Source organism: Mus musculus, chromosome 13 (assembly GCF_000001635.26).
Source record: "Mus musculus strain C57BL/6J chromosome 13, GRCm38.p6 C57BL/6J".
Taxonomy (NCBI): Eukaryota; Metazoa; Chordata; class Mammalia; order Rodentia; family Muridae; genus Mus; species Mus musculus.
Window position 1 is genome coordinate 77,061,814 of NC_000079.6, and position 18,850 is coordinate 77,080,663.

General features: G+C 36.3%; 1 protein-coding gene across 12 annotated transcripts in view; it reads right to left on the minus strand.

Moving 5' to 3' along the window:
• Positions 1 to 18,850, minus strand: part of Slf1 (SMC5-SMC6 complex localization factor 1) — a 92,426-nt gene that overhangs the window by 18,726 nt on the left and 54,850 nt on the right. For all 12 annotated transcript variants that reach the window (XM_006517035.4, NM_134071.3, XM_017315350.2 and 9 more), the window contains one exon: positions 4,787 to 4,934. In XM_006517035.4, coding sequence (XP_006517098.1) covers positions 4,787 to 4,934 — 148 coding nt within the window. The remainder of the gene's footprint in view (positions 1 to 4,786; positions 4,935 to 18,850) is intronic.

Consider the following 18,850-nt stretch of genomic DNA (forward strand, 5'->3'; position numbering starts at 1 on the left):
CTCTTTCCTCTCCAACTTGCTTCTTGGTAATGATGTTTTGTGTACGAATAGAAACCCTGACTAAGATATCGAGTAAGCTATACTGCTGGTATACACACTGTGCAGAGTAAGAAAATTCACTTCAAACAATGGCATAATTTCAACTTCATTTGGAGTTTTAAATTGGTTCACAGAGGTAGAGATGGCTCCCTGTCATCAAATTAATGATTGTGACCATGGTATGAAGAGTAACAGTAGGTTACAGTTTTACTTCAAGTCAGTCATAAGTCACAGGTTCCACCTGCTATGGACGGTGTAAATATGTCACGTGAGAACCTACCTTTAGAGTAAAGAGGCATCAGAGTATGAATAAAGAGGCCACTAAAGTAGTGGCATACATATAGATTGCTATTAATACAAGGGTTATTATTTCAGGCATTTGGATAATGTATAGCTCACATTTCATTAAAGGCAAGTTTTAAACATTGGAAAAAACACAAATGCTGACAGTCCTTAATGCCACTGCTAAAACTTTCATGGGTCCTGAAACTTAAGGAGGTTTCATTAAAAGATGAAAACAAGGAATTATTAGCTAAAGTTTTGGCATTCTTCCTATTATGGCAAAATTGTGATTTTTAAAAAGCCACTAACCTACTAGAAAGGAATAAATAAGGTTCTGAGGAAGGAGTAAATTTGCACTAAGCAATGTTTAAAAGTCACTCATAAAAGATAGCTATTCTATCACAGTCAACTATTGGATGGATCACAGGGCCCCCAATGGAGGAGCTAGAGAAAGTATCCAAGGAGCTAAAGAGATCTGTAATCCTATCGGTGGAACAACATTATGAACTAACCAGTACCCCAGAGCTCTTGACTCTAGCTGCATATGTATCAAAAGATGGCTTAGTCGGCCATCACTGGAAAGAGAGGCCCATTGATCAGGCAAACTTTATATGCCCCAGTACAGGGGAACGCCAAGGCCAAAAAATGGGAATGGGTGCGTAGGGGAGTGTGTGGGGGGGGAGGGTGTGGGGGACTTTTGGGATAGCATTGGAAATGTAATTGAGGAAAATACATAATAATAATAATAAAAAAAGATAGCTATTCTAAAAAAGGATAGCAATTACCATCTAATTCAATAAAAGAGAAACAGAAAGGAGATAGTATGATAAAAATCTCCTAACTTTAGCAGTATAAAGACACCTCTCTTTATAGAAGGTATCAAATAAATTGTAAACTCAGTTATTATAATCTGTATTCTGATTACAGAGTTGTTTTTAAGGAGTTAACATGATTAACAGTAGATTTAAGAACGTTTTCTTAAAACAAAAAACAAAAAACAAGATGCACTGGAAATGTGCAGAATTATTTTCCTGTAAGTTCAAACCACAGATTGACTTGGTAAGTAAGAAAATATGCTTTTGACTTGGGGCGGGGGGCACAAAAGCTCAGGGAGTTTAAGAAGTTAGAAATGTAAGGTTATAGGTATGAAGGAGGGAAAACAAGAACAGCTAGGTGTTCTGAATCTGTTTATGCAGTCAGGGAATTCTCATTCTGCAGACTGGGAAGATTAGATTAGATCTGATTAGAACACTTCCTGAAGTGCTTGCTGAAGAGTTCTGTTGGCAAACTGCCTAAATAATATCCTTCCTTCCATTTCTTTCACAAGAAATTTCAAAACAAAAGTAAGTGATGGGGAACAGGAAGAATGTTGAAAGTATACATAATACTGTTAAGAACAGACCCAAAATAAGAGGTTCTTTATAAATGCATATTAGGACAATTCAATAGTAGTTAATACATGAGCAAAATCTTGTAATTAATGAGAAAAAATTATAATCAATGAGATAAGCCAAATTAATGTAAGGATACAAGAAGTTATATGGCAAGCATTCTGAGTCAGTGAATTCCATTTTAAAATCCTATTAAGTATTGATACCGAAAAAAGACCTGATACAAAGATCAGACTGTAATAGATTCTACTCTGTTTGAGAGGTAAGAAATGTTAAAGGACATTGAAAATTCTTTTTATCATGTAAGATCCCTGCCTGTTTTTGTTTCTATTGTTCTTTTTCAAGCCCTGTGCTTGATACTACCTCAACGGCATCTAAGCTGTTCCCTTTGAAGACTTGCTTCCAGGATATTTCAGAGCAGGTAGCTCACTTGGTTCAGCTTTTCAGACTGTTCCAATCATGGCATCATTTAAGCCTGCACTTTCTCAGCATACAGAGACAGGACAATAAATGCTACAGCTAGCTTTCTTAAGACTGGCCAATTTTCTAATTTATTGCTCCCTGAAAAAGGAATTTTTTACACCAATTCAGCAGGAAGCAGTTGTAAGAAGGCCATTGTTCCCAGGCCTTTAAGTTGGAGTGGATGGTTTTGGTCATTTTATGAATTATAGATATGGTATTATTTTAAGGGATTATTACAAAAAAATTATGGTCTTGGGCAGGGAGGAAAAAAATAGAGAGCTTAGACTCCAGGATATCACTCTCTCTCTCTCTCTCTCTCTCTCTCTCTCTCTCTCTCTCTCTCTCTCTCTTTCTCTCTCTCTCTCTCTCTCTCTCTCTCTCTCTCTCTCCCTCTCTCCATCCATCTACCCACCCCCACCCACTTTCTCTTCCTCTGTCCCTCTGTCCCTCTGTCCGTCCGTCTGTCTGTCTGCCTGCCTGCCTGCCAGCCTTCCTGCCGGCCTTCCTTCCCTTGGTAAGGAAAGGCAGGGATATAAAAATGTTAAAATAAATTAGACAAATAGGGTTAGGTTTACTCTTAAACCAAAAACAATTTTATAGCCATAATCTTACATTGGTACAGAATTTCGTACACTGATAAAGGTTTACAGTTTTCATTTGTATATTGATACAAAATTTAAGATTACTTTTGTTACAACATAATATATGTATGTTTCAACTTTTATATAGGCATTGTGCCTATGCAACTCATGTAAAAATACAAGGTTTAGTTCCAGTCCCTTTAATGGCAGTGATTACAATCTGTTTAGGATAATTAAGTAATACAAATTAACAGTTAGTCAATCAAACTCATGGTCCATCTCCCCACCTGGCAGCTTCCTCCTGCCTTCCAGTTCTTCTTCCTTCTTCTCCTCTCCTCTCTCAAAACCCACCCACCTTCTAGTAATTGGCTATAGCCAATTTTATTAAACCAATAGTTTTAAATTAAGGAACAAAGTTTGCAAAGCGAAAGCTTGTAAATGAGAGAATTCACTTGTAGGCCTGGACCTCCAGGTTTAGAATTTAGCATTACAATACATAGCAATAAACCAAACCTCAAGAGCATTCAAAATACATATCCTTATAGCCACTGGTAAATGTAGCTCTCATCCCTCATCAAAGAGCCCTGTCCCAAACAGAGACCTTCAAAGAAACCCATAATTGTATAAAATGTAAAAAAAAATCCCTGGGGGAGAAGCCCATTCCCAACCCCTTACATCATTAATTTACTCAATCCCTTACAGCATACAGCTGAGGCTCAGAAAGACTGTAAGAACATGGTACCTAGGAATGTCTTCTATGAGACATCATTCATTCATATTCTCTCTCTCTCTCTCTCTCTAGATCTTATGAGGTCCCATCCATACACGAAGAGACATAGGTGATTAATGGCTGCTAAGAAAGTCTTCTCCAAGATCCACTTGGACTTGAACTTTATGCAAAGTGACAAATATGGACTTATTTCCATTTTTCTACATACTGACTGCCAGTTAGACTAGCACCATTTATTGAAGGTGCTTTCTTTTTTCCATTGTATATTTTGGCTTCTTTGTCAAAGATCAAGTGTCCATATGTATCTTCAATTCTACTTCATTGATCGACTTGTCTGTCTCTGTACCAATACCATCTAGTTTTTATCACTATTGCTCTGTAGTACAATTTGATGTCACAGATGGTGACTTCCCTGGAAGTTCTTTTATTGTTAAGAACTGTTTTTGCTATCCTGGGTTTTTGTTTTACCATGTGAAACTGAGAATTGCTCTTTCCATGTCTGTAAAGAATTGTGTTGGAATTTTGATGGGGATTGCATTGAATCTGTAGATTGCTTTTGGTAGGATGGCCATTTTTACCATGTTAATTCTACTAATCCATAAGCATGGGAGATTTCTCCTATTTCCAAGGTCATACAGCTCTTTCACTTGTTTGGTTAGAGTTACCCCAATATATTTTATATTATTTGTGACTATTGTGAAGGCTGTTGTTTCCATATTTTCTTTCTCAAATCTTTTATCATTTAATGAGCTTCCATTTAACCCCAAGTGGCCAACCCTAACACTAAATGGACTTGGACTTAGAAGGCTGTATTTATAAATACATATGTGCATATGTGTGTATGTGTCTGTTCAGACATACACACATATGCACATACAAATGTATATATTTATACATATACACACATACACATGTAATAACCAATAACAAATAACAATAAAGGAGGAAATTTAAGTTGGAATGTGTGAGGTTGAAATGGAATAAAATCAGTACTCATGAAATTCTCAAAAACTAATAATGTTTAAAATATTATAATAATAATGTTTATTAATATTAAATAATAACGTTTAAAATATGATACAAGTTCAATTATGTATAAATGCTTAAACATCATAAGTTTTTTAAAGTACTCTGTATGGGAGCATTATAGAATTTCCCATTCCTTTTCATATTGCTTCTGCGTATTATTTCAAAGAAAACTTCATATGAGTATAGACTGAAGAATAGACCACTTAAAGGTACTTGAAATTAATTTTCAGAATGAGTGATTAAAAATGTAACCATAACAAAGATACACTTACCATCACAGGAAAGGGAAATATAACTTCCTAAGTCATCAGACATATGTCGGATCACATTTCTACCCATCTGAATACCAAGGAAGATCCAGTAATCTACTGCTGCACCAAGAATTCCAGTCAGTAAGTAAGATAGTTCATGTTTGAAGACCTAGCATCAAGATGGGAAAATATTATTGAAACATTAAAAATACAAAATTTTTCTATTATTAATGCTTACTTTTACAACCATTTTGAGAGTTCAATGACTAAAAATATAGGGTACGTTAGCAATGGAAAAATACTAACAAATTACCTCTTTCTCCATCTACCCTATGTCTCTCATTACATACACCACAATGCTGGAAATCTGTCATCTGAAATGACTAGGACTCTTAAGTGTTTCAGGTTCCAGATTTTTTTTTTAAGTTTCAAGTTACCTATAAATAGAAAATGACACTCTAGGAATGGTATGCAAATCCAAATATGGGACTTATTTGTTCATATATACATTCTGTAAATATTGTAGAGGTAATTTCACCTGTTCTGAGACCCATTTATGAGGACAGCTATGAAAGACTCCAATTGTGAAATCATGATGGCCAATAACTTTTGGATTTGTGGGCATTTAGTGTTCAGTCAACCTTCATATAAAAAAATGTTTAATAAATCCAAGGTTTCTAACTTTTAACCATAGCTTATAACAATAGAAAATTTGATCTGAAGCTATCAGGTCTTTTATTCAGGCACTATTTATATTAAAATCATGAGAAAATCCCAGGCTTCTGTGAATATTATTTAGCAGTAATATATATATATATATATATATATATATACACTTATAGTAAAAAGGACAGAATTGTTATTTTGACAAACCAAATACAGACTTATTTGTATTTCTAAAAATTTTAATTACCATTATTGTATGTGCAAAATAGTGTGTATGTGTGCATTCCACTGTACAAAAGTAGGTATCAGTGGATAACTTTGTATACTCAGTTCTCTCCTTCCACTAAGGATTTCAAGGACTGAACTTAGGAATTCAGAATTGTGAGGCAAGTAACATTACCCATTGAGCCATTGCTAGAGTCATTTTCACTAAAATAATCACCAAGTCTGTTATAAAAAAATAGACTAATCTAAGTTCTATTGAGTTATAATAAAATAAACTAATTTGGAAATAGAGAACAAGTTTGAAAGTATGAAAATCTTTTTCATATTGCCACTTTTATACTAAATATTAAATTCCTATAAAACTATGACATGGCATTTAAAACCTTATGGTATGTTTTAACATATTTTATTTAGAAAAGTCAATATGGGCTATAAGGATAAAGATGTGAGAAAATATTATTTTAAAAACTTAAAAAAAGATTTATTTTATGCATGCAAGTGCTCCATTTTCATGTACATCAGAAGATGGAATCATTCAGTTAAAGATGGTTGTGAGCCACTATGTGGTTGCTGGGAATTGAACTCAGGACCTCTGTAAGAGAAGCCAGGGGTCTGAACCACTGAGCCATCTCTCTAGGCCCTTAAAAATATTTTAATATACTTTTCAGAAATGACATTAAACTAGTTGAAATACCTATATTATTGTTGCTTGTTTTCTACACACGTTGCATGTGTGAAAGTATCACTAAGTAACAGATAAGGCACAGAAATACTTTTTTTTTTCAATGTTACATTTGAATAGCTAATAACTGCTGGGTTTAGTCATCACATTATGCCTAATGAGTTAGTGCCCTATGCATTTTGAACCCTCAGTGAATCATGGAATTAGTTCTCCTGCTCTTCCAAACAAATTTCTTGTAAGTATAGAAGGTATTTTATTAGGAAATCATTTCTTAGCTTACATGGACACCAACCAAGGCACAAAAGATTTCACAGAACATGTGGGAGTGGCCAAATTATGTCTGATTTGACTTGAGGCCCACTCCACAAGAGGAAGCCCATGCCCAACACTGTTTGGGTGACCAGGAATCAGAGACTAGAAAGCACAGGGACCTATGCTAGTACCAAACTGGACTGATCTAAAAACATGAAACAAACAAACAAAAACCCCAAACAAGCCAAAAACAAAAAAACCTAAAACCAATAAAAAGAAAACAAACAAACAAACAAAAACAAACTAACAAAAATACAATAATGTGATTCCTAATTATAGCCATGGATCATCTAGTCATCATCAGAGGCTTTCTCTAATAGCAGATGGGAGCAGATACTATAGACTCACAGCCAGACATTATGCAAAGTCTAAATTTGAGGTCTGAATTAGGTGCCCCTACTAGGAGCTCAGAGAATGCCATGGAAGAGGGGACAGAAAGATTGTAGGAATAAGAAAGGTCAGAGGACAGTAGGGGCACAAGGCCCAGTGAATCAACTGAGCAAAGCTTGTGAGCACAGGCTCCCAGAGATAAGTGGCAAGCACAGGGCATGAATGGATCATCACCAGATCCTCTGCATATTATGCTGAGCACTTCTGGTGGACTCCCATGGGAGTGGGTGGCTCACTGACTCTTGTCTACTCTTGGGACTCTTTTCCTTCTGTTGGGTTGCCTGGTCTAGCCTCAGTGTGAAGGCGAATCTTAATGTATTTTGTTTTGTCATGTTTTGATTCCTGTCTCTTGGAGGCCTGCTCTTTTCTAATGGTAGACATAGGGAAAGTAGTCCAGGAGACAGGGTTTGGTAAGGGGTCCTGGGAGGAGTAGAGGGAAGGGAAACTGTGTTTGGGATGTATGGCAGCAGAGAGAATATTTTCAATTAAAAAAAATTGAACCAGAAAGTATAATTGCATTTTATAAAATTATGCACATATATTAAATACATTAGGACAAGGAAGACATATTTATAAATATACACATATGACTCTGGAACACCAAAGAAATGAATGTTATAGAACAATGTGTCTAAGAAAAAGAAGTTATAGAGTTAAAAAGCCATTGGAAATTAAGAATTCTATTTCTGGTTTGCTGTGCAAAACCAGAGAAACGAATGGTCAAGTGGTACATAATCTGTGTTGTCAAACAGCGACACAGAGGGAAATCCCAGAGTCAAGATCAATAGCAGGTATGAAGATGTGGTGTCTACGATACCATGGGGAGATTCACTGCATGCATATTAATCTAGGAGAAAGATCCTGAAGCACTTGACTGAAGAGACTTTGAACTGCATGGTTAATTAAAGCAATCAAAGCACTTCTGATATAATTTGAGGTTAGAATAAATAGGTGGCTTGATCCTGTCAGGTCAGAATTCATGCATGCAAACTTCTTCCCATCTGGACTCAGATGCTTGCTTAAATCTTACAGTTATAGCTGTGTGGTATGGGAAGTTAGCAGCTAGCATGGCTATAACAGCAGCAGCAACATAACCCTTTGCATGACTTGAGGGACTACAGGATTAATGCCAATCTTTTGAAATGTTGCAGAAAAACAATTCTATTCTTTGTAAAGCTGATATACAGATGTGACTCTGAACATTTAGTTCTTTTATATCATTCAAGTTAGCAAAAGGATATGATATTGGTCATGTCCATAAGATGTTACTTCAACCACAATGATTTCTTGAATACTAGTAATGGTAATACTAAGGTGAGAAGTGAAAAATCAGTGTATTCTGATATGTAAAAATATGTCTCAAGTACAGTAATTCAGAGTCATATGAGCCCCCAGATTCTAAACCTGTTCAGCAAAAAATAGTCTACATAGGTAAGCTCTTATAGAAATCAGAATCTAGCACTCTATCAATAATAATAAAAAAAACCCAACTAGTTGAGGCTTTAATTTTACATAAATCAAAATATACCTGTATCTCAATTTAAAGTTAGTATTTTTTTAATTATTTTTATTGATATGAGTGTCTGCCTGCATGTATATAAGTGCACCATGTACATGCTTGGTGCCTGTGGAGGTCAGAAGAGGGCAGAAGGAGGACAGGAGATCCCCTGTGATTAGAGTTATAGATGGCTCTGAGTCCATGGGGCTATTGGGAATTGAACCTGAGTACTTGGCAAAGGTAGCTAGTATAACTGATGACTTAACCCTCCAGTCTTAAAATTAATATTTATTAATGTAAAATTTACCTTGACACTAGTAGATATGGATAAAGGTCTCTTGCACTGAGTTTGAGGAATGATTTCTGTAATTATTTTACTGTGTGTCAGCTAAATATGGTTATTTTGTATCCATGATGTTAAAAATCTATACAAATTGACACTTTAAAATCTGAACTTGGGTTCTTTCATATTTTTTTCCTTTTCTTTTCTTTTTTTAAAAAGAATTATTTATTTATTTTATGTTTATAAGTACACTGTAGCTGTCTTCAGAAACACCAGAAGAGGGCATTAGATGGTTGTGAGCCACCATGTGGTTGCTGAGAATTAAACTCAGGACCTCTGGTAGAGCAATCAGTGCTCTTAACCACTGAGCCATCTCTCCAGCCCACCATACTATTTTCTTAACTAGCGTATTCATACAGCAACAGGGCAAAGACCAAACAGTGCAGTGTAAAAACAATGCAACTTAAAGCATTTTAAATTACGTCTATTTAATGCTTTTTGTGTGTAGAGAGAGGGCAAAGGCATGCCGTAGAAAATGTGGTGTTGCTAGAGGACAACTTCCAAGAGTTGATTCTCTTTCCACCATTTAGGTACTGGAGATGGAACTCAGGTCATAGCTTGTTGGTAAATGCCTCTACCTGCTGAATCATCTTCCTGATGATTCAGTGCTACTGTTTTCTGGAATATGTATGCTTTGGAAATGGATTGAATTTCATTAGAAGGAGGAGTAAAACAGTCATAGGAGGCAGATGGAGGGAGGTAGGTGGCTTCTACCCTCTCAGAGATGGAGGGAGGGGCCACGTGAGGGGATGACTTGGAGTCGGTGGGGGTGAGGCAGTGATCAGGATATAAGAGAATAAATTAAAAAAAAAAAAGAAAGAAAACATTAAGTAAACTATCAAAGGGGGAAAAAGGCTAGTTTGGATTATTGACATGTTTGTAAAAGCTAAAAAAGAGAATGTGAATTACCTCAAGAACCAGAAAAGAAACAAAGGCATGATTTGCATTATACATACATACACTCTTAGAATGCCTTTCTAATATATATAATTCTATTACTATACATTCTGTCAATATAATTCTCCTTTATCTCTTATTATAAGCAATCTGTTTATTAGCCTTAACAATCTACCAAAGCCGATTAGTCTGTAACAAAGAACAAACTACCAACTGGGCCTTTGGCTCTGACTCCTACTGCGATTTGTGACAAACTACTTTGCTGAAAAGATGCAAGCAGAATGCATACAGGATGCCTCTTCCTGTTTTACACTCTGGTATTAGAAACATGAGAAAGCCTGTTGCAATAAACTTGGCATCTAATGAAGGCTCGCCCTAGCAGGCTAGGATGCTGTCAGTAAGTTATTTAAACTTTAACTACAAATTAGTTATCTCTAAATACAAAATAAAATCCATTTCTACATATAATTGTAGGGTTATACTTCAATAACACTTAAGGACACTGCAAAGAAAAGTGGGACTAACTAACTAACCTCCAAAGCTTTAGAAAAGCTTTGCACACCCTCCCTAACCTTGACTTGGCTTACCTCTGCTCTCTACCAAGGAAAGCCCAAAGCTTTCTCAGATTAGTGACAATGAAATTCACTACCATTGTGTCACTCTGCAATACTTGCTGACTGACATTGTGACAAAACAATATTAGCATAAACTGAGGACTTCTGTTTAGCTAATGACTTAAATTGAATGCTTCAACTCAGCAAATTAAGAAACAAATGCTTTATAGTACAGAAAATGATGTCTGTGAATATGCACAGAAATCCTGAAACTGGAAATTGCTAAAGAATATTTAATTAAGTGTAAGAACGAATTCTAACTGAAGGGTATTACAATAAAAAATAAGTTGGCGAGTTCAAGAAATTTAAATGTTAAATACTAATGTGTAAAATTTAATTTAAAATTTTTATTTTTATATTAGGAGTTATACTACAATTTGCTGCAGATTGCTTCTCAAATATGTTGCGTTTACTTTATAAATCGGAACAAAACCTTTGAGCAAGTATGTATAAATTGATTTCTATTTTCTTATATGTTTGCTGAGTAATTTCTTATCTAGAGTTGGCTGGTGATTTAGTAAAACTGTGAAAAAAAGTTTTGTTGTTTTCAGTATTAGATGAACAATATCACTTAGGTAATCAAAGGAATATTCTATAAGGAATAATTGCTATCCAATGTTATTATACTGAATAAAAAGTAAAGCAAAAGGCAAACAATAATTTATAAGAATAAGGTTAGGATTATAAATGCTTACTAAATTGTCAGTAAGGTGTAGACAACTCTATCTGCTTTAGAAGTTTACATTGCCAGGCATTTGCATGGTTGCACATCTTTAATATCAGATACTTGGGGCCAGTCACATGGCTTAGTGGATAGCCAGGCATCTGCCACCCAGCCTAACAACCTGACACCATCCCCATTTATCTACAAAGGACAAAGGGAAAACAGACTTCTGCAAGTTACCCTCAAACTTCCATTTGTATGCCATGGCATGTGCACACCCATATACATGTATACAATATAAATAAAATGCAGTTAATAAAAAACAGCTCTAGTCACACAATAGGGTTACTTGGTAATCACAAAATGTAGCTATACCTAGGAGCAATTTTACTTTTTCGGGTTGTTTTAAACAGGGTATTGGGGAACTCTGTCCTCTCGGCATGACATGGTATCTGCCATCTTGAGATCTGAGCAGCTATACACCCTGAACAAAGACCCTCCCACGGCTGCACACATTACCGTAATCTTACAGAGGAAAGAAAGGTGTCCACAAGGCAGTATCACTGCTATCCAAGCTGCACCTCCCCAGGATTTCTAAACAGGTCCTAGTTGTGTGACAGGTGGGGGAGCTTTTCTTCCAGGCTGTTTTAGTAAGCTTCCTATACTCCAGTAGGTAACTCCTCACTCACAGTCCTGTATATATCCCCAGGTAAACTCATGAGTTCATCAAGATAGACTTGTGTGAAACAGTTACCTTAACTTGAAGTTGGTACCGTATCTGGGGTGGCATCTGATCATGATCTCCCCAGGGAATTTAACACAGTAGTGTCTTCTATAGTGTCAGCTCAGGCTGACTTTTCATACAACTGATGACAACTTGAATTCCTGATTTTCCTGTTTCTACCTCCTAAGTGGGATTCGGATATATGTCATTAAGCCTAGCTTAAAATTATTCTTTTATTTTTAAAATTCAGTGATTGTGTTGAAGGAAACCTTGGGGATTTTGATAAACAGTTTTAGAAAACTAACAATGTCAGCTGAAATACACAAAACATTTTTTGAAGTAAACATTAAGTTATGAGAAATGTTATGTCAAGATACCCAAACATTTGATAAAAAACAAGGAAGACTTAAAAACAACCTTTGTCCTGAACAATTTTCTCATCCTAAATGATGGGTAAAGATAAAGATTTCTGTAAGTAAAGGGAAACTGGTGAAAAAGGCCATACGCAGAGGCTCAATTTATCCCAGGCCAAGTTTCTGAGAGTGTGTGAGTGACAGATGTTGCAGATACATGAGTGTTTTACGAGTGGGACTCAGAGTCACTCAGATATGGACACAGGGTCGGGAAATCCTTCACTGGCACTTGGCAGCAGAAGTAAGGAGTACTCTCTCTGTAAAAAAGGTATTTTGGGTTTTAACAAGCTGTTTCTACAAATAGTTATTAAAATAGAAATTAAACATTGTAAATGGTAACTAGTACAGAAGAGAAAATAAAAGACTACAACGGAAAAACACACAACAGAAGACCAAGGAAATAAAGGAAGAACAAAATGGGCTTCACACATGGAAATAACAAAGTTGGTAAAGATATAAAATAATTATTATTGAAATGTTCAAAGGAAAAAAGTGAGACTTTTTTTGTGAAATAAAAAATATAAAAAACATGTCCAGGCAGGAATATAAAAGGTCTGCAACTATGAAGTAAACTTAAAATGAAGTCAAAATGTTTAGCAGCATTCTAGACACAGCTGAGAAGACTTAGTAACCTAAATTTTGATGAAAGCAGAATGTTATTGTGAAAATATAGAAAAGCACCCCCTGAACCCTCTGCAAAAATGCAAAACAGAAATAAGGAGTGTACAAACTTAAATAATAGTTAATAAACAGAACTGAGGAATTATTTAAAAGAAACTGGAGACTACACAGGATTTCATTCTTTAAGAATCAGTTTGCTCCAGGTAGAAGTCCTTAATGAGGTAAAACAAAAATCCCTTAAAGAATTACAGGAAAACAAAAACAAAACCAATCAAGATCTAAAAATGAAAGTAGAAACAATAAAGAAAACCCAAAGGGAGACAACTCTGGAGATAGAAACACTAGGAAAGAAATCAGGAACCATAGATGGAAGCATCAGCAACAGAATAGAAGAAATAGAAGAGAGAATACCAGATGCAGAGAATTCCATAGAGAACATGGACACAATAATCAAACAAAATGCAAAAAGATCCTAACTCAAAACACCCAGGAAATCCAGGACACAATGAGAAGACCAAACCTACAGATAATAGGAGTAGATGGGAATGAAGATTTTAAACTTAAAGAGCCAGTAAATATCTTCAACAAAATTAGAGAAGAAAATTTCTCTAACCTAAAGAAAGAGATGCCCATGAACACACAAGGAACCTACAAAACTCTAAGTATACTGGACAAGAAAAGAAATTCATCCCGACACATAATAATCAAAACAGAAAATGCACTAAATAATGACAGAATATTAAAAGCAGTAAGGGAAAAGGGTCAAGTAACATATAAAGGCAGACCTATTGGAATTACACCAGATCTCACCAGAGACTATGAAAGCCAGAAGATCCTGGACAGATGTTATAAAGAGACCGTAAGAGAGCACAAATGCCAGCCCAGGCTACTATACCCAGCAAAACTCTCAATTACCATAGATGGAGAAACCAAGGTATGCCAAGACAAAACCAAATTCACACAAATTCTTTCCATGAATTCAGTCCATCAAAGGATAATAAAGGGAAAACTCCAACACAAGGACGAAAATTATGCCCTAGAAAAAGCAAGAAGGTAATACTTTAACAAACCTAAAAGACAGCCACAAGAAGAGAAGCCCAATTCTAACAACAAAAACAACAGGAAAGAACAATTACTTCTCCTTAATATCTCTTAATATCAATGGGCTCAATTCCCCAATAAAAAGACATAGACTAACAAACTGGCTATACAAACAGGACCCGACTTTTTGCTGCTTACAGGAAACCCATCTCAGGGAAAAAGACAGACACTACCTCAGAGTGAAAGGCTGGAAAACAATTTTCCAAGCAAATGGTCTGAAGAAACAAGCTGGAGTAGCCATTTTAATATCGACTAAAATCGATTTCCAACCCAAAGTTAGCAAAAAAGACAAGGACAGGAACTTCATACTCATCAAAGGTAAAATCTTCAAAGATGAACTCTCAATTCTGAATATCTACGCTCCAAATGCAAGGGCATCCACATTCATTAATGAAACTTTAGTAAGGCTCAAAGCACACATTGCACTGCACACAATAATAGTGGGAGACTTTAACACCCCACTCTCATCATTGGACCGATGTTGGGAACAGAAACTAAACAGTGAAAAATTGAAACTAACAGAAGGTATGAAACAAATGGAATAAACATATAACTACAGAACATTTTATCCTAAAACAAAAGGATTTACCTTATTCTCAGCACCTCATGGTCCCTTCTCCAAAACTGACCATATAATCAGTCATAAAACAGGCCTCAACAGATACAAAAATATTGAAATTGTCCCATGCATCCTATCAGATCACCATGGACTAAGGCTGATCTTCAATAACAACATAAATAATAGAAAGCCAACATTCGCACGGAAGCTGAAGAACTCTCTACTCAATGATACCTTGGGTCAAGGAAGGAATAAAGAAAGAAATTAAAGACTTTTTAGAGTTTAATGAAAACGAAGCCACATGACAAAACCAAATTTACACAACACCTTTCCACAAATCCAGCCCTACAAAGGATCATAGATGGGAAACTAACCAAAGAAGGGAAAAGTACACCCTAGAAAAAGCAAGAAACTAATCTTCTTTCAACAAACCCAAAAGAAGATAGCTGCATACACATAATTCCATCTCTAACAACAAAAATAACAGGAAGCAACACTTTTCCTTAATATCTCTTAACATCAATGGATGCAATTCCCCAATAAAATGACATCGACTAACAAACTGGTTACATAAACAGGACACAGCATTTTGCTACATACAGGAAACACACCTCAGTGTCAAAGGCAGACACTACCTCGGAGTAAAGGGCTGGAAAAAAATTTCCCAAGCAAACAGTCCCAAAAAACAAGCTGGAGTGGCCATTGTTTTTTTTTTTTTTTATTAGATATTTTCTTAATTTATATTTCCAACATTATCCTCTGAAAACACCCTATGCCCTTCCCTCCCAAACACCCTCCCCCCCAACAACTTATCAACTCCAGCTTCCTGGCTCTGGCATTCCACTACACTGGGGCATAGAACATTCACAGGACCAAGGACCTACAAGGCCATCCTCTGCAACATATAAAGCTAGAGCAAAGAGTCCCTTCATGTGTATGCTTTGCTTGGGGGTTTTTAGTCCCTGGGAGCCCTGGGAGCCCTGGGGGTACTGGTTGGTTCATATTTTTGTTCCTCCTATGGGGCTGCAAACACCTTCAGCTCCTTGGATTCTTTCTCCAGGTCCTCCACTGGGGACCCTGTGCTGAGTCCAGTAGATGGCTGAGAGCATTCACCTCTGTATTTGTCAGGTACTGGTAGAACGCCTCAGAAGACAGCTATATTAGGCTACTGTCAGCAATTACTTGTTGGCATCCACAATAGTGTCTGGGTTTGGAAACTGTATATGGGATGGATCCCCAGGTGGGGCTGCTCTCGATGGCCTTTCCTCCAATCTCTGCTCTACACTTTGTCTGCATGAAGTAGCTATTGTAATTTCGAATAAAATTGAGTTTCAACCAAAAGTTATCAAAAAAGATAAGGAAGGGCACTTTATACACATCAAAGGAAAAATCTACCAAGATGAACTCTCAATTCTGAACATCTATGCTGCAAATGCAAGGGTACCCACATTTGTATAAGAAACTTTACTAAAGCTTAAAGCACACATTGCACCTCACACAATAATAGTGGGAGACTTCAACAACCCACTCATGGCAATGGACAGATCATGGAAACAGAAACTAAACAGAGATGCAGTGAAACTAATAGAAGTTATGGACCAAATGGATTTAACAGGTATCTATGGGACCTTTCATCCTAAAACAAAAGGATATACCTTCTTCTCAGCACCTCATGGTACCTTCTCCAAAATTGACCATATAATCAGTCCTAAAACAAGCCTCAACAGATACAAGATTGAAATAATCCCATGCATCTTAGTAGATCACCATGGACTAAGGCTGGTCTTCAATAACAACTAAAATAACAGATAACCCACATACATACACCTGGAAGCTGAACAACTCTCTACTCAATGATAACTTGGATAAGGACTCATAATATCATCAGAACGATAGTCCTTCTAGGATATATTAAGTAACAAATATGAGAAAATGCATAATACTGTGAACAAGAGCAGCTAGGATAAAATAAGTGATAAGCATAAAAATATCATATATTTTAAAATTTTCGTAATGTTTAATGAATAGATTCAACGTTTTAAAGAATTTCTATGATTTGCTCACAAGTTGCCACTTTATAATATTTTCATTTCTCACTTAGTTTATAGTTTTATTCATTACAAGGACATATTTATATTACAAATATAAACTTTTCTCTGTATATTTTATTGCCATATATTTTCATGTATATGCCTACTTTTAAATGATACAGTTCAACTAAAAGCAGTGGAGTAGTAGACGATTGAGTTTTTGATGATATGTTTTTCCTTAATGTCCTTTACCATATCTTTCAATCTTAAATTCATTTATACTTGTTTTAAGACACAGTTTAATATTTTCTTAATGTTCCAGGACATTCTGAAAATAGATAATGCACTCTAATCAATGTATTATAAATTTCAATGCCAGGTAAAAAGTAATTCCAAAGAAATGTTTCAGCAACTATCAATATCTAATAAGTTTTAAACACGACTTAAACTTTTTCTGGTACACTCCAAAACAGCATGGTCTACTTTTTCGACGCACCATTTTCATAAAAAAAAAAAAAAAAGAGGAATGTATGTAGAATAACTAAATATAGACTTTAAAAAATTGGTCAAATAACTGTTCCTGAATAATATGTGTAAATGAGAGATTATGAAAAATCTTCCCCCTTGTTGGGCCTAACTCAGCCAAAAATCTAAGGCCTAATGGAAAGACCTGAGTCTCCCTCACTTCCATACTAGAGTGACTCAGCATAACCTGCTTAACCATTGCCTAGCTACTGCTAATGCTGATGTAGAATAACTTCATTGGCCCCATACCCTCTGTCCTTCCCAGCTTCCTATGTCACCTCACCCCACCAAAAAACCCCACCTCCTCCCTCAACCCTATATAAGCAAGAGGCTGATTTAATAAAATGAATTCCTGCTTTGACAAGACTCCCAGCCCAGTGTGTTTCTTTTGGGCCATCAATATTCTTCATTCTGCTCAACCTCATGACAGAACCAGCTGGACTGGGTTCTATCCTCTCCCCTGGACCTGCCAGCAAAGATTTGACACTCCCTAAGGAAGGATTGTAAAAGTACATACACTATGTAGCACAAAGCAATATACTTGGGCTCAAATTTTTTGAAGAAATTCAAACTATAAAAGAAATAGAAAAAAGATACTCTAGTTCAAAGACAAAAATCTACCAGTATTTGCTCCTAGGACTTCTTCTAGTATACACACCCAAGATTTCAAAATATACAGTTTCCCAAAAGTATGGATGTTCAATATTGTTGTTTGTATACATTGTGTGAAAGCATATATCTGTGTATTCAATATTAATTCTGTACCAGCTGACAGCTAAATGATGGCAGGATCCTGGTATTGTTCCTTCCTTTCTTACCTAAGGCAATGTAGATGTGTATGTGACTGGTTTTTTATTTATTTATTTATTTATTTGGTATTTTCCTCGTTTACATTTTCAATGCTATCCCAAAAGTCCCCCATACCCACCCACCCCTAATCCCCTACCCACCCACTCCCCCTTTTTGGCCCTGGGGTTCCCCTGTACTGGGGCATATAAAGTTTGCAAGTCCAATGGGCCTCTCTTTGCAGTGATGGCCGACTAGGCCATCTTTTGATACATATGCAGCTAGAGACAAGAGCTCCGGGGTACTGGTTAGTTCATATTGTTGTTCCACCTATAGGGTTGCAGTTCCCTTTAGCTCCTTGGGTAATTTCTCTAGCTCCTGAATTGGGGGCCGTGTGATCCATCCAATTGCTGACTGTGAGCATCCACTTCTGTGTTTGCTAGGCCCCGGCATAGTCTCACAAGAGACAGATATATTTCCTTTCAGCAAAATCTTGCTAGTGTATGCAATGGTGTCAGCGTTTGGAAGCTGATTATGGGATGGATCCCTGCATATGGCAATCACTAGATGGTCCATCCTTTCGTCACAGCTCCAAATTTTATCTCTGTAACTCCTTCCATGGGTGTTTTGTTTCCATTTCTAAGTAGGGGCAAAGTGTCCACACTTTGGTCTTCGTTCTTCTTGAATTTCATGCGTTTAGCAAATTGTATCTTATATCTTGGGTATCCTAAGTTTCTGGGCTAATATCCACTTATCAGTGAGTATTGGTTTTAATAAAAGGGATGACAGCCTATGGCTGGGCAGGAGGTGGAGGGTGGAATTTCTAGGGAGAGAGAGAGAGAGATACTGAGAGAATATGTTTAACAGAGGAAATGAAGTTGAATGGAGAGACCAGACCAGAGCAGAGAGGTAGAACTAGGTATGTGGTTGAATGTAGGCTAGTTAGTCAGGCTAAGTTAGAGCATCGGCAAGACTGCCATAGAAAAAAATATTTAAAAACCGTGTGTCTAAACAGGCTGAAAAGAAATTAGGGAA